The sequence below is a fragment of the Perognathus longimembris genome, chromosome 7 (assembly GCF_023159225.1).
Source record: "Perognathus longimembris pacificus isolate PPM17 chromosome 7, ASM2315922v1, whole genome shotgun sequence".
Taxonomy (NCBI): Eukaryota; Metazoa; Chordata; class Mammalia; order Rodentia; family Heteromyidae; genus Perognathus; species Perognathus longimembris.
In genome coordinates, this window is record NC_063167.1 from 29,793,260 (window position 1) to 29,807,931 (window position 14,672).

Genomic DNA, 14,672 nt, shown 5'->3' on the forward strand with positions numbered 1-14,672 from the left:
GCTTTTTGAGTAGTTAATTAGAGATGAGTCTCACTGACTTTCTTGCCCAAGCTGGCTTCAAATCTCGATCCTCAGACCTCAGATGCCTGCATAGCTAGGATTATAGGCGTGAGCCACCAGTATCTGGCTCTGAAATTCTTTTGTTTGTTTGTTTTTTTGATAGTCCTGGGGCTTGAACTCAGGGCCTGAGCACTGTCCCTGGCTTCTTTTTGCTCAAGGCTAGCACTCTACCACTTGAGCCACAGCACCACTTCTGGCTTTTTCTATATATATGAGGTGCTGAAGAATGGAACCCAGGGCTTCATGTATACAAGGTGAGCACTTTACCACTAGGCCATAATCCCAGCCCCTGAAATTCTTGTATCAGAGTAGGGCTAGACTTACCAAGCCACAGTGGCTGACCATGGGAATTGAAGAGTAGTTGCTCATTTTCCCGCTGGCAGACAGGAGCTATGTATATATCACTGCTGATTATTCGCTGTAGATGGCTGTCCTGCCAGTGTAATTCGCGGCCTTCAATGGCTCTAGTGAACACTGTTCGTCTTGGTTGGGATAAGGAGTCTGGGGAAAGAAAAAAATGCAGTAGCACAATGTTGGCTAATCTGAAACTCTAACCCCTGAGTCTTTAGAGTGTGAGGCTGGCCAGAAGAAAAGAATGAGAGCAATGAGAGACCAACCATTGTGTTCAGGTATCATCTGTTTTGGGTGAGTGAACCTTTATACAGAAACCTTCTACTGAAGACCAATTTCTACTAGAACTCAGAGCCACATGGAAGCTAGGAGAGGCAGTGGTGCGCAAGTGCTCAATAATGAGGATATATATGGTGTCAAAGAAAAAGAGAAGCAAACAGCTAGATAATTTCCCTGAATAACCCATAACTTGTATCATTTTCAGTATGACCCTTATCAGATTAAGGGTTTCTATTGAATTACTCAGGAGATTGATACATGATGATCATGAATTCTAAGCTCTCCTGGGATACATACAGAGTTAAGACTTCGTCTGAAACAAAGCACAGATGTAGCAAGACATAACAAATACCACAAATAACCAAATAAAAATTGAAAAAGAGATAAATCTGTGTATGTTCTGGTACCTTTATCACACTAATATTTCCAAATTTATAATCTTATTCCCCAATAAAAAAGTTGACAAAACTGGCAAAAAATTAATTTGTTTTCCTATAGAATCTTACTATGCGTCAGAAAAAAGGACAACTGATACTACAAAGTAAGCTTTTTTTAAAAAAGAAAAATTGTATTTAATAAAAATATTGAAAATTATCTTAAAAGAAGTCAACTTTTTCTTAGCATTCTTTTTTCTACTCTCTTTCTAAAACTGTCAACTCTGTCTCCATAGTTAAGTGCTATTCGCTACTGTCTGGATGAAATATGTGAAAGGACTCTAATCACTACTCTGTAAACTTTACCTGTTTTATTTCATTCAATATCAAAATACAATATTTTCCCCATTTTATGAATGAGTTTATAGATGCCCAAAGAGATTAAGTCCCTTATGGGAATCCAGAATTTCTTTTCAGTTGGAACTCATAATTCCTTTGTATATCTAGCTCCTTTGCTTAGCCATTTTTGACTAGTACTTCACATTGGTTAGCCTTCTCCTCTCAAATAGAATGCAAACTCTTCTGTAAGCTCAACTTATAGGGGGGGTGTAGGTGAACCAAATGGACTCATGGAAGTAACATTTAAGAACATAAAAATCCTTTATAAAGGGATCATTTAATCAATGCTTTTGGTAGATTAAGGGCAGCTGAAAGTATTTTAGGATCAAGAACTAAACTACAGTGGGCTGGGAATATGGCCTAGTGGCAAAAAGTGCTTGCTTTGTATACAGGAAGCCCTGGGTTTGATTCCCCAGCACCACATATATAGAAAACGGCCAGAAGTGGCGCTGTGGCTCAAGTGGAAGAGTGCTAGCCTTGAGCAAAAAGAAGCCAGGGACAGTGCTCAGGCCCTGAGTCCAAGCCCTAGGACTGGCAAAAAAAAAAAAAAAAAAAAAAAAGAACTAAACTACAGTCAGATCAGATGCCTGTGGCTCTTTACCTACAATTCTAGCTACTTGAGAGGTGAAGATTGGAAGGGTTTTGGTTTGAGGTCAGTCTGGGTAGGAAAGTCCATGAAACTCTTATCTCTAATAAACCACTCAGAAAAAGCTGCAAGTAGAGCTGCAGCTCAAGTGGTAGTGTGCTAGCTTTGCTATAGTCCCAACTGTTTGGGAGGCTGAAGCAGGAGAATCACTTGATCCAAGGGCAAGGTTAGATCCTGTCTAAAAACAAAAAAGGGGGTGGGCTGGGAATGTGGCTTAGCGGTAGAGTGCTCGCCTAGCATGCATGAAGCCCTGGGTTTGATTCCTCAATACCACATAAACAGAAAAAGCCCCAAGTAGTGCTGTGTCTCAAGTGGTAGAGTGCTAGCCTTGAGCAAAAGAAACTCAAGGACAGTGCCTAGGCCCTGGACTGGCAAAAAACAACGATAACAACAAAAAATTCAGCAACATAACAACAACAAAAATGGTAGAAGCAATGAGCCAAAGAACAATCTATCAACATTTATAGCCCGAGTTGGATGAAAAAACAATGAAAAATAATGTAATATCTGCTATATAAACATTTGAATGGCTAAAGATGCAATGTAAGTGGCAGAGCACTTCTGTTTTTCTGTTGGTCATGGGGCTTAAACTCGGTTGGGGTCTGGGCACTGTCCCTGAGCTCTTTTTGCTCAAACCTTGAGCTTGAACTCAGGGCCTGAAAGCTGTCCCTGAGCTTTTTCCTTTAAGTCTAGCATTCTACCACTTTGAGCCACAGCACCACTTCCAGTATTCTGGTGATTAAGTGGAGGTAAGAGTCTCACAGACTTTCCAGCGCGGGTGGGCTTTGAAACTCGATCCTCAGATCTAAGCCTCCTGAGTAGCTAGGATTACAGGCATGAGCCACCAGAACCTGGTTGACAGAGCACTTCTGTAGCAATGATGAGTGCGGAGTTGAAGCACTAATATTGCCAAAAATAATTAAGGAAAAAAGAGAAAGAAATAGAATAAGAATGTTCAACATCCTTTGTAAAAACAAAAAAGTAAACAAAAACTACTATAAGACTTTATCTTACTCTAGTCAGAGTGTCAATCATCAAGAATTGTGTCTGTGGTGTGTGTGTGTGTGTGTGTGTGTGTGTGTGCGCGCGCGCACGTGCCAGTACCAGTCCTGGAACTTGAACTCAGGGCCTGGCACTGTCACTGAGCTTTCGTGCTCAAGGATAGCACCCTATCACTTGAATCACAGCTCTACATCCAGCTTTTGGGAGTTAATAAGAGTCTCACAGATTTTCCTGCCTGAGTTGGCTTTGCATCAAGATCCTCAGTTCTCAGCCTCCTGAGTAGCTACGATTATATACACAAGCCACCAGCACCTGGCAACAAATTCTAAACACAAATGCTGGCAAAGAGTGTGTGAGGGGAATTCTCATATATTGCTGGTAGAAATGTAAACTAGTCTAACTACTGCAGAAATTAGTATGGAGGTTCCTCAAAACCTAAAAACCAAAATGTAAGAAAGATTCCTGCATGTGCAGACAACTTGCATTTATTGCAACTATGTTCAGAGAGCCAAATTATGGAATTAGCTGAGGTGCCCACCTACCAATGAGTGGATAAAGAAAATATGAATAAGCATAATGAAACCCACCAAATGCTGTTTAAAAAAGGGGGAAGGTGGGAGGTGAGCAATGGTAAATTTGTTTAAAAGTAATACTGTGTGCATGTACAGAAACATCACAAACCCTTTCATATTATAGAAAAGAGACAGAGGAAAAGAAAGATAAAAAGGAAGGAAGGAAGGAAGGAAGGAAAAGGAAAGGAAAGGAAAGAAAGAAAGAAAGAATTAGCAAGAGAGGCTGTTGGTAGAATACTTATGTGTTGGTAGGCTTTCTATCTTTCCCTTCAGTTAGGTCTTCTGGTTACCTAAATCAACCCAAACTGAGGTTAAGATTCAGTAGGCACAGAGAACCTGGGAGGTAGAGAGGAATCATGCAGAGAGCTCTAGAACTTTATTCCAGGCCCTGCAAGGACATTCTCTATGTTGGAAAGAGCAGCATCCTCAATGTCAAAGACAAAAGTTTACCCTTATTTAAGATATCTTCAGATAAAACAACAGGCTTTTCTTACTTAGGATGGCAAGGTTCACAGCCAAAAGGCTGTCTAGTCACCATTGTCCTGAGGCTTTACCCTCCACCTTCTGAAGTTCTAGGCACAAAGAGCCTAAAAGGACACTTGTCTCACCGGGACTGTGACTGGCACTCTGGGGACGTGCATTGGTGATGTTGGGAAGTTCATGTCCATAGTTTCCATCCTCTAGGGGACAGACATCCAGGTCACTCCACTTCTGTAGTTGCTGTAGCCAACAGGATTTTTCTTCCAGCTTGCAGTGTGGGTTTAAAATTATACATACCCATAATGCTCCTAGAAAATGAAACGATTTATATTATTGAAATTTGACCTTTAATGTATATGTAAGCCTTAAAGTTTTAGCTTCTTTATGGGTAGTAGAAAAATGTTCCAAAGCAACAGCATCTGGAGGAGTAGATCAGTAGTAATAGTGTATGCTTAGCAAGCATAAACTTCTGGAATTTAATCCCCAGCACCCAAATTGTAGAGCAACAACAGCAACAAAACCAGTAACAACAGCAAAAATAAGTTTTCTAGGCTTATACCTGAAATCACAGCTACTTGGGAATAAAAGACAAGAAGATCATGATTTGAGACTACTCCAGGGAAAAGTTAGTGAGACCCTATCTCAAAGAACAACAGTGTATGTCTGCACTGCTATCTAGGACAAAAAAAGTAGAAGGACTGTGTCTAAAGATGACCCTGGGCAAATGTCTGAGACCCTATCTGAAAAATAACTAAAGCAAAAAAGCTTGGCTCAGATGGTAAAGCACTTATCTAAGCAAACATGATACCCTGAGTTCAAACCCCAGTACTGAAAAAAAAAGTTTCTGTCTTATTATTTAGGTCCTTATGAATTTGTTTAAAAACCATTTAGAAGCCAGGAACCAGTGGCTAACACTTGTAATCCTAGCAACTCAGGAGGCTGAGATCTGAGGATTGCAGTTTGAAGCCAGCCTGGGCAGGAAAGTCTTATGTCCAATTAATCATTAAAAAAAAAAAGCCAGAAATAGAGGTGGCTCAAGTGGTAAAATGCTAGCCTTGAGCAGAAAAAGCCAAGTGAGAGAGCATGAACCCTGAGTTCAGGCCCCAGTACTGGTACACACACAGAACCACACAAACGTTTATTTGAAAGAGTTAAATCTCTAAGAACACAAAAAATATTGTCATTGCTTGCATATAACATTTTTATAGGATTGTGTTATCATTAAAATCATATTTTCTAGCAGCCTGCCAGTGGCTCATGCCTAAAATCCTAGCTACTCAAGAGGATGAGATCTGAGGATCAGAGTTCAAAGTGAGCCCAGGAAAGAAAGTCTTTGAGACTCTTATCTCCAATTACTCACCAAAAAGCCAGAAGTGGATCTGTAACTCAAGTGGTAGAGCATTAGCCTTGAGCAAAAATGTTCAGGGATGGCAACCAGGCCCTGAGTTCAAATCCCAGGACTGGCACAAAAAAAGAAAAAAGTTACTAAAGCAAAAAAGGGCTAGGTGCTTATGTGGAAAACACCTGCCTAGAAAGTGTAAGGCTCTGGCCAAAAAAAAAAAAAAAGTGTAAAACCTAAGTAAAGGTAGCTATTATGGAAATTTAAAATTGTGTATTTATTATGTATTACATATACAATCTACATATACAATACTAATTTATTTTATAGCTAGACATTATATTAAGGTATATATATAAATACTTTATAAATATGGGCTGGGAATATGGCCTAGTGGCAAGAGTGCTTGCCTCCTATACATGAAGTCCTAGGTTCGATTCCCCAGCACCGCATATATAGAAAATGGCCAGAAGTGGCGCTGTGGCTCAAGTGGCAGAGTGCTAGCCTTGAGCAAAAAAGAAGCCAGGGACAGTAGTCAGGTTCTGAGTCCAAGGCCCAGGACTGGCAAAAAAATAAATAAATACTTTCTAAATATAAAAAATTTAACCTCATTGTGTGTGTATATGTATATGTATATATATATACATGGCACAAAAATGTATATATATACATATACATATATATATGTATACACACACAGACACACACACACACACACACACACACACAGAACCTGAGGATCAATAAGTTTTGGTTTGGATACAAAAAGCAACAAACAGAGAACTAAGGATGAGTCCAAGATTTTTGTTTTATTCTTTTGCCAGTCCTGGGGCTTGAGCTCAGGGCCTGGGCGCTGTCCCTGGCTTCTTTTGCTCCAGACTAGCACTCTACCACTTGAGCCACAGTGCCACTTCCGGCTTTTTCTGTTTATATGGTACTGAGGAATCAAACTCAGGGTTTCATGCATGCTAGACAAGCACTCTATCACTAAGCCACATTCCCACCCACGACTTTTATTTTATGAGCAACTAAATACATATTAATGTTGTGTACTGAAATTAGGACATCAAAGGGAAAACCAGATTTTGGCAAGAACAGTAGGCATATTATCATGGCCATATTAAATTTGAGATGTTTCTCTGAACTGACTGGCAACCGTCACAGGGCTAGGTATGTAAGTTTATTTTTTGGTGATGCTAAGGATCAAACCCAGGACCTTATGTAAGCTAGACAAGTGATCTACTACTGAGGTATTTCCCAACTCCTTTTTTTTTTTTTTTTGCCAGTCCTGGGGCTTGGACTCAGGGCCTGAGCACTGTCCCTGGTTTCTTTTTGCTCAAGGCTAGCACTCTGCCACTTGAGCCACAGCGCCATTTCTGGCCATTTTCTGTATATGTGGTGCTGGGGAATCGAACCCAGGGCCTCATGTATATGAGGCAGGCACTCTTGCCACTAGGCCATATCCCCAGCCCCCCCCCTTTTTTTTTTTGCCAGTCTTGGGCCTTGAACTCAGGGTCTGAGCACTGTCCCTGGCTTCTTTTTTGCTCAAGGCTAGCACTCTGCCACTTGAGCCACAGTACCACTTCTGGCCGTTTTCTTTTCTTTTCTTTTTTTTTTTTTTTTTGGCCAGTCCTGGGGCTTGGACTCTGGGCCTGAGCACTGTCCCTGGCTTCTTTTTGCTCAAGGCTAGCACTCTGCCACTTGAGCACACAGCGCCACTTCTGGCCATTTTCTGTATATGTGGTGCTGGGGAATCGAACCCAGGGCCTCATGTATATGAGGCAGGCACTCTTGCTACTAGGCCATATCCCCAGCCCCATCTGGCCGTTTTCTATATATGTGGTGCTGGGGAATTGAACCCAGCGGCTTCATGTATATGAAGCAAGCACTCTTGCCACTAGGCCATATTCCCAGCCCCTGTTTCCCAACTCTTTAAAGATGCAAGGTTGAGGGCTGGGGATATAGCCTAGTGGCAAGAGTGCCAGCCTCGGATACACGAGGCCCTAGGTTCGATTCCCCAGCACCACATATACAGAAAACGGCCAGAAGCGGCGCTGTGGCTCAAGTGGCAGAGTGCTAGCCTTGAGCGGGAAGAAGCCAGGGACAGTGCCCAGGCCCTGAGTCCAAGGCCCACAACTGGCCAAAAAAAAAAAAAAAAAAAAAAAAAAAAAAGATGCAAGGTTGAGACTCACTTGCACTTGTATGGTCTTTTAAGTCACAGGAATAAATAAAATCACTTATGTGGAAAATATCAACAGGAAATGGGCTTTTGTGGGATACCTAATATTCAAGATTGAGGAAAGGCAGAGAAGCTTGCAAATGAGAAAAGTACTAAGGAATGTAGGAAACTAAAAGGGAACTTGAACCGAAACCAAGAGAAAAACTTTATTGAAAATTGAGAGGTCAAGTAAGATGACAACTGAGAAGTCATCATTGTAACTGGCAATATGAAAGTGACTGATGATTTTGACAGAAATTTCTTCAGTATAATAGCAGCAATGAGCAACAGAAATCCATCTGGAGCTTACTCAAGGGAGAACAGAGGTGAGGCAATGGCAAGAGTGACTACAGGTAACTTTTTAAAGAAGTAATGCTTTATAGGGAAGATGGAAAATGGAGTGGTAGATGTGGAGGAATAGTTGGAACATGAGAGGAACGTTTTCCTGAAATTTGAGATTGAAAGTGGGTTTCAGGGCTGGGATTATGGCCTAGTGGCAAAATGCTCACCTCATATACATGAAGCCCTGGGTTTGATTCCTCAGCACCACATATATAGAAAAAAGCTGGAAGTGGTGCTATGGCTCAAGTGGTAGAGTGCTAGCCTTGAGCAAAAAAAAAGCCAGGGACAGTGCTCAGGCCCTGAGTTCAAGCCCCATGACAGGAGAAACAAAAACAAAGAAATGTACTCATTACTTGATTTAAGTAACTGTAACCCCTCTGTACACCACCTTTATAATAACAATAAAAATTAAAAAAAGAAAAAGGCTAGTTTCAAATTCTTAAGAAACATGAAATGTATTTAGGGGAAAAGAAGGTATAACAAAATAGAATTGAGGGACATGTTACAGAAACATGCTTGACTTAGAGTCAGACAGATTGGAGTTTCCATTTTATAGCTACAATTCACTAGTGTGTGACCCTGAAGAAATTATGGAGATGCTAATGTCTTGCCTGGAAAGGGATTCCACGTGTACTGAGAAAATAGTTTAGAAGCAGTTTCCAAGTTGTTAAGCTTTGTGATACTATAATCCTGGACACACCTGGTTGACCAGTAGGTACAAACTAATAATATAAAATTCTTAGAGTTTAGGAAATGTGACCACAGCAGAGATAGTTGGTCTATAATTCCTTTTGTGTGTGTTAGTAATAGGGACTTGATTCAACTCAAGGCCTGAGTACTGTTCCTGAGTTTTTGTGTTCAAGGCTAGCGTTCCACTCTTTGAGCCACAGTTCTACTTTTGGCTTTTTGGTGGGTAATGAGAAAAAACAGTCTCATAGACTTTCCTGCTCAGGCTAGCTTTGAACCATGATCCTCAGATCTCAAGTCTCCTAAGCAGCTAGGATTACAGGCACAAGCCACCAGTGCCTGGCTCAAAATTCTTTATTTTATTCTGTTTTCAGAAATGACTAGATCAATCTCTGTTGTTGTTTTTTGCAATAAGTACACAAATACCTCATAGGGTTATTTTGAGAAATAAAACACTGTGAATACAATTTTTCACACTTAACAATATACCTATTCATTAGTAGTAGTAAGAACACTAAAGAAAAAGTCTTCCCTTCAAACTAAAAACCCAGACTTACTGGCCCCCAAGAAACCAGGTACAGTCTCAAAGTGTCATAAAGCCCTTCTCTTAAACTTTCAGCCTATAAAAACCACATGCATCAATCCAGGAAAATTCATTAAAATCCCAAGCTGCAGTATTTTCTTGTAATATCTTCTATGAGTGGGAAGTTTTGTTTCTTGGGATACCAGAAGAAGCTGTATTAGAACTTTTAGAATATTCTACATTACAATATTTTCTATATAATCCCCAAATAGTGCCATGATTAGATGGTGAATTTAGGGTATGGAAGATTCTGGAAAAAGGGAGAGGAGCTGAGTATTAGCATTACAAAACTGGCCTTGAAGCAGAGAAATAAAAAAAGATAAATGATGACCAAAGAGGCTACCTTGAGAACCCTGAGAGAGTGGCCATTCAGGAGTCACAGTTCTAATCAAATCTGAAAGTTGTAAGGCCCAATAATCACAGTAGTGATGATGGGAAATAAAAAGTGAAAATGAACATTAAATTTCCTTTTAACAGTCAAGGTATCAAATGAAATTGGTGACTAAATATAGGAAATGAAAGGAAAATGATTGCTGGAAAGTCAATTTGGTAAATAATGGTAGTATCTATGCCAGAGTCAGGAGAATCCATTTTATAGAAAATTCTAGTTTATTTTGGACTTTCCAACAAAAATGGTCAGTGGGAAACTGCTAATATGGAACAACGACTTAGTAAATGGAAAGAAGATATGTTTGAGATCATCATAACTAAGCTCTAATGCCATGGCATCTAAAAAGAAGTTCAAAAGAAATACAGAGAAAGAATGGAAGGCTAAAGCCTAAGCACTGGAAACTATCTTTTGTCAAAGACGTCTGGCTAAGAGTCACACAGAAGTGTAGACTCAGGGCTGGTAAGTATTAGGAAAGCTAGGCTAATGCCATGCAACAGAAGCCAAGTGAAGAGGTTTTCCTTCAGCAAAAGCTTCTACGTAGTTAACCACTGGAACAGAACTCTAAATGTCAACATCCAAGGACAATGCTGGAGAAACAGCAAAAGTGAGTTTGGAATTACTCTCTATAGCCTCTGTAGAACTTACAATCGTCTACTAGTCAGATATAGCAAGCCCCATGTAACCACTGATAGCAAATATTCACTGACATTGGTGCTAGAGAGTAAGCTGGCAGGACATAGCACTCCTGGGAGATGGGGACTTACCTAGCTCATCCCAGAGCTGCCTGCACTTCTCTGTCATGCTTGTTCCTTGCTGCCTCCAGAGTGTGAGTCGTGGGTCAGCCATAAACTGCTCAGTTATAAGTGTCAACATCCTGGCTCCATTGGAATCTCTCATCTGCAGCATCTCTCTAACCTGGTATGCAAGGAGGGACAAGAGATTGGTGACTGCAAAGCATAAAAAAGTAAAAGGAGCCAGATGCTAGTGGCTCATATCAGTTTATCCTAAGTACTCAGGAGCCTAAGACCTGGATGATAAATGAAGATGGATCCAAGAGACTCCATCTCCAAATGACCAGCAAAGCATTGGACTGGAGGTATGGCTCAAGTGGTAGAGTGCCAGCTACAAGGAAGAAAGCTGATTAAGAGCTCAAGACTCAAAAAAAAAAAAAAAAAAGAGCTCAAGAGTCTGAGTTCAAGACTGGTACCTATGCGCATGTACACATACAGTAGAAAGAAGCTAGGTATGGTGGTTCATGCTTGCAATCCTAGGTACTTAGGAGGCTGAGAAGAAGTGCAGTTTCATGCCAGACCATGCAGGAAACTCTAGGCTTGATCTCAACAGAAGAGAGCATGGGCATGGAGGTTCATACCTGTCATCTCAGCTATGACAGAAAGGTTTAAAATAGGAGAAATGTTGTGTCCATGTGCTGGCCTGGACAAAAAAAAATGAGACCCTACCTGAAAATAACCAGTGCAAGAAAGGACTAGAGGAATGGCTCTGTGGTAGAGTGCTGGCCTAGCAAGCAGGAGGCTGAGATCAAATTATTAAACAATAAAAAAAGTACCAATTCCTTCTATAACACAGATTAACCTTGAGATAGGGTTAAGTAAAAGAAGCCAGCCACAAAAAAGATGACATACTATACAGATGATTATATTCATATGAAAGTTCAGAATAGGGATACTTATAGAGATTAAAAAGTAGATTATAAATTGCTGAGGACTAGGGAGAGGGATATGGACGCTAAGACTATGATAGGTAAAGGTATAAGGCTTCTTTCTGAGGTGATAAAAATGTTGACAGTGATGATGGTTGCATGTATCTGTGAATATACTCCAAAACTATTGTTTTATTTGTTTTTGGAAGTACTGAGGATCAAACCTAGGGCCTTATATAAACTAGGCAAGTACTTACCACTGAGCTATATCTCCAGCCCAAATTGTATACTTTAAATGGGTAAATTATATGATATATGAATTATCTCACTAAATATGTTAAGAAAAAAGATAAAAAAAGAAGAAAAAGAGAGGTAGATGAAGCAAAGAAAGAGTGAAGGAAGGAAAGGGGAAAAAAGAAAGGAAAAGAAAAGAAGAATCCTCTCATGTGTGCCTTCTGTTTCAGAATTCTAGGTCTTTTCAGGGACACTGGTTCAAATCCTCCAGCAACACTAGCTCATTTAGTGAGTGGAGAAGGAAGACCACCAGGATGAGGTAGAAGGACTCCCTGCTGGTGCTTGCTTGCTCATGTTGGTTTTCCTCAGCCACATCCACTGGATTTGAGTACAAAAGAAAACTAGGTATAAGGCATGAAGGCAGATATGTGTTGAGCCTAGTTTAGTTAAAGTCTAAAACAAACAAACAAAACTCTTTTGATATTTTACCTTGGCAAACATTGAGTTGAGCTGCTTCCCAGAGCCATAGTAACCCCCCTGGGAAAGAAATAGCTTCACTTGTTCTTTCACCTGCTCCTCGTCCAAATGCCAACAGTTCTCGTCATCAATGCTGGCCCCAGCTGTGGGGTCAGGTGCACCTGTAAGAAATGGGCATGGTGAAATGAATCACCAGCAGTCACATGCTACACAGCAAGAAGGAAACATTGTGAGCAAATTCAAGTTCTTGTTTTGGTGGTGGGGCTTGAGCTCTGGGCCTGGGCACTGTCCTTGAGCTATTCAGCTCAAGGCTAGCACTCTACCATTTTAGCCACAGCACCACATCCCCTTTTCTGGAGGTTAACTGGAGACAAGTGTCTCACGGGGCTTTCCTGCCCGGGCTGTCTTGAACTGTGATCCTCAAATCTCAGCCTCCTGCGTAGCTAGGATTACAGGCATGATCCACTGGCATCCACCAAATTCAAGTTTTTATTTAATTGTCTGTATTTACTTAGTCTGCTGTAATATGTACTTGGTCTACCATGTAGGCCTAAATAAGTAGTTTCACGTTCACAGTTGTATTATTTTCTAAGTTCTATGAATACTACCCAGGAGAAAAAAGCCTAGAAGGAAATAAACATGTGATATGGTGAAATATATACTTGGTCTGTCCTATTTCACAGCAAAAAAATCCTAAAATCCTTGGAATCTTCAAAGTATTAAGTATGCTAATGAGTTTACAGGAAGGCCTAGACAGCATCAGAATGGGCTCTGTTCACCAAGGCAGATGTAATACTGGTAGTGGTTCCCTTACAATTATAGCAGGCCAAAATTTGGGGGAAAAAAATCCAGGCACGGTAAGAATGGCGACCATGCTTAATTTAAACTTTCTGACAGCAGCAGCACATAGCACCCAAGTGCAATGGTACCCTATGCTGGTCCATCTCAGAACAGACTGCCTAGCAGCACCAGCTTCACTTTGTTTACAGGCTCCCCTGTCTACCAGCAGTCTGTCTGGCAATGGTGTTTGTTTGTCCTCTCACTAGAAAAAAGTGGCATCTAGCTAAAATAATGGCCTCAAGGTTACCTAATGTAGTGCATGTGTATTTGACTCAAGGTTACATGAGTATGCTGAATCAGAAGAATCACAGTACTTGGGAAATACAGAGCCAAAGCCCTCCAGAAGTTAGGGTGAGGAAGCCTAACTCTATTTACCCTTCAGCACCATTAGCAGGTTGGGACTTTTCAGCCATATACACCAACTTCTGGGGAGGAGAAAAGGGATGAAGGTTTAGTGGATCATCAATGGCCAATAATCTAACCAATCATGCTTATGTAATGATGCCTCTATGAAAACCCAGAGTTTTTAGAGCTTCCAGGTGGTAGACTTTGGGGAGATACCTTCAGAGTGGCATTTTTGGACAGAGTTTGAAAGCTTGGCTCCCTTTTACATATGCTTTGTCCCTATGCATCCCTTCAACTTATGCTTTTGTAATCTTTTTTTTTTTTGCCACTCATGGGGCTTGAATACCACTTCCAGTTTTCTGGTGGTTAACTGAAGATAAGAGTTTTATTATAAGAGTTTCTTGCCCAAGCTGTCTTTGAATCATAATCCTCAGATCTTAACCTCCTGAGTAGCTAGAATTACAGGCATGAGCCACTGGTGTCTTTATCTTAACCTTAAAAATGATAATTTCTGGAAGTGGCACTGTGGTTCAAAGTGGTAGACTACTAGCCTTGAGCAAAAAAGCTCAGGAACAGCACCCAGGCCTTGAGTTCAAGCCCCTTGACTGACAAAAGAAAAAGAAAGAGAAAAAAAAATCTGTGTGTGTGTGTGTGTGTGTGTGTGTGTGTGTGTGTGTGTGGTATGTGTGTGTGCTGGGGATCAAGCCCAGGGCCTCAAGTATTTTATCACTAACCTATATTCCAGCCTCCTATTGGCTAGTTTTAAGATAGGGTCTTAATTTGTGTCTAGGCCAGCTTGGACTGTGATCCTTCTTATTTGTGCTTCCTTTTGTTAGTGGGATGACAGACATGTACTATCTTGACCAGCCACTGACTAAGATAGAGTTTTGTGAATTTCTATGCCCAGTATGGCCCTGAACCATGATCTTCTGATCTCCATCTCCCAAGTTGATAGGATTACAAGCTTGTGCCAGCATAAGTGGCCACCAATTCTTATCATGTTTTAATCTTATGTCAGCTGTTCCACTTAAGTAAAATCTAGGTCTTCACAACAAGACTATTCTGCTGACTTTTTTTTAGTGTATTTTTTTTTGGCCAGTTCTGGGGCTTGAATTCAAGGCCTGAGAACTGTCCCTGACTTCTTTTTGCTCAAGGCTAATACTTTACCACTTGAACCATAGTGCCACTTCCAGCTTTTTCTGTTTATGTGGTGCTAAGGAGTTGAACCCAGGGCTTCATGAATGCTAGGCAAGCACTCTATCACTAAGCCACATTACCAGCCCTAGTACATCTTATTCTCTAGGAAATTAGGATGGATCATACATTCATTTATTCCACAGATACTTATAAAAACATAATATAGGGGCTGGGGATATAGCCTAGTGGCAAGAGT

The 14,672-nt window shown here is 40.7% G+C and overlaps 1 protein-coding gene across 1 annotated transcript in view; it reads right to left on the bottom strand.

Annotated features, from left to right (window-relative positions):
• Positions 1–14,672, bottom strand: part of Zswim5 (zinc finger SWIM-type containing 5) — a 111,655-nt gene that overhangs the window by 15,578 nt on the left and 81,405 nt on the right. Inside the window, exons 3-6 of the mRNA XM_048351171.1 lie at positions 12,107–12,255; positions 10,488–10,638; positions 4,292–4,471; positions 385–561 (exon numbers count right to left, since the gene is read on the bottom strand). Coding sequence (XP_048207128.1) covers positions 385–561; positions 4,292–4,471; positions 10,488–10,638; positions 12,107–12,255 — 657 coding nt within the window. The remainder of the gene's footprint in view (positions 1–384; positions 562–4,291; positions 4,472–10,487; positions 10,639–12,106; positions 12,256–14,672) is intronic.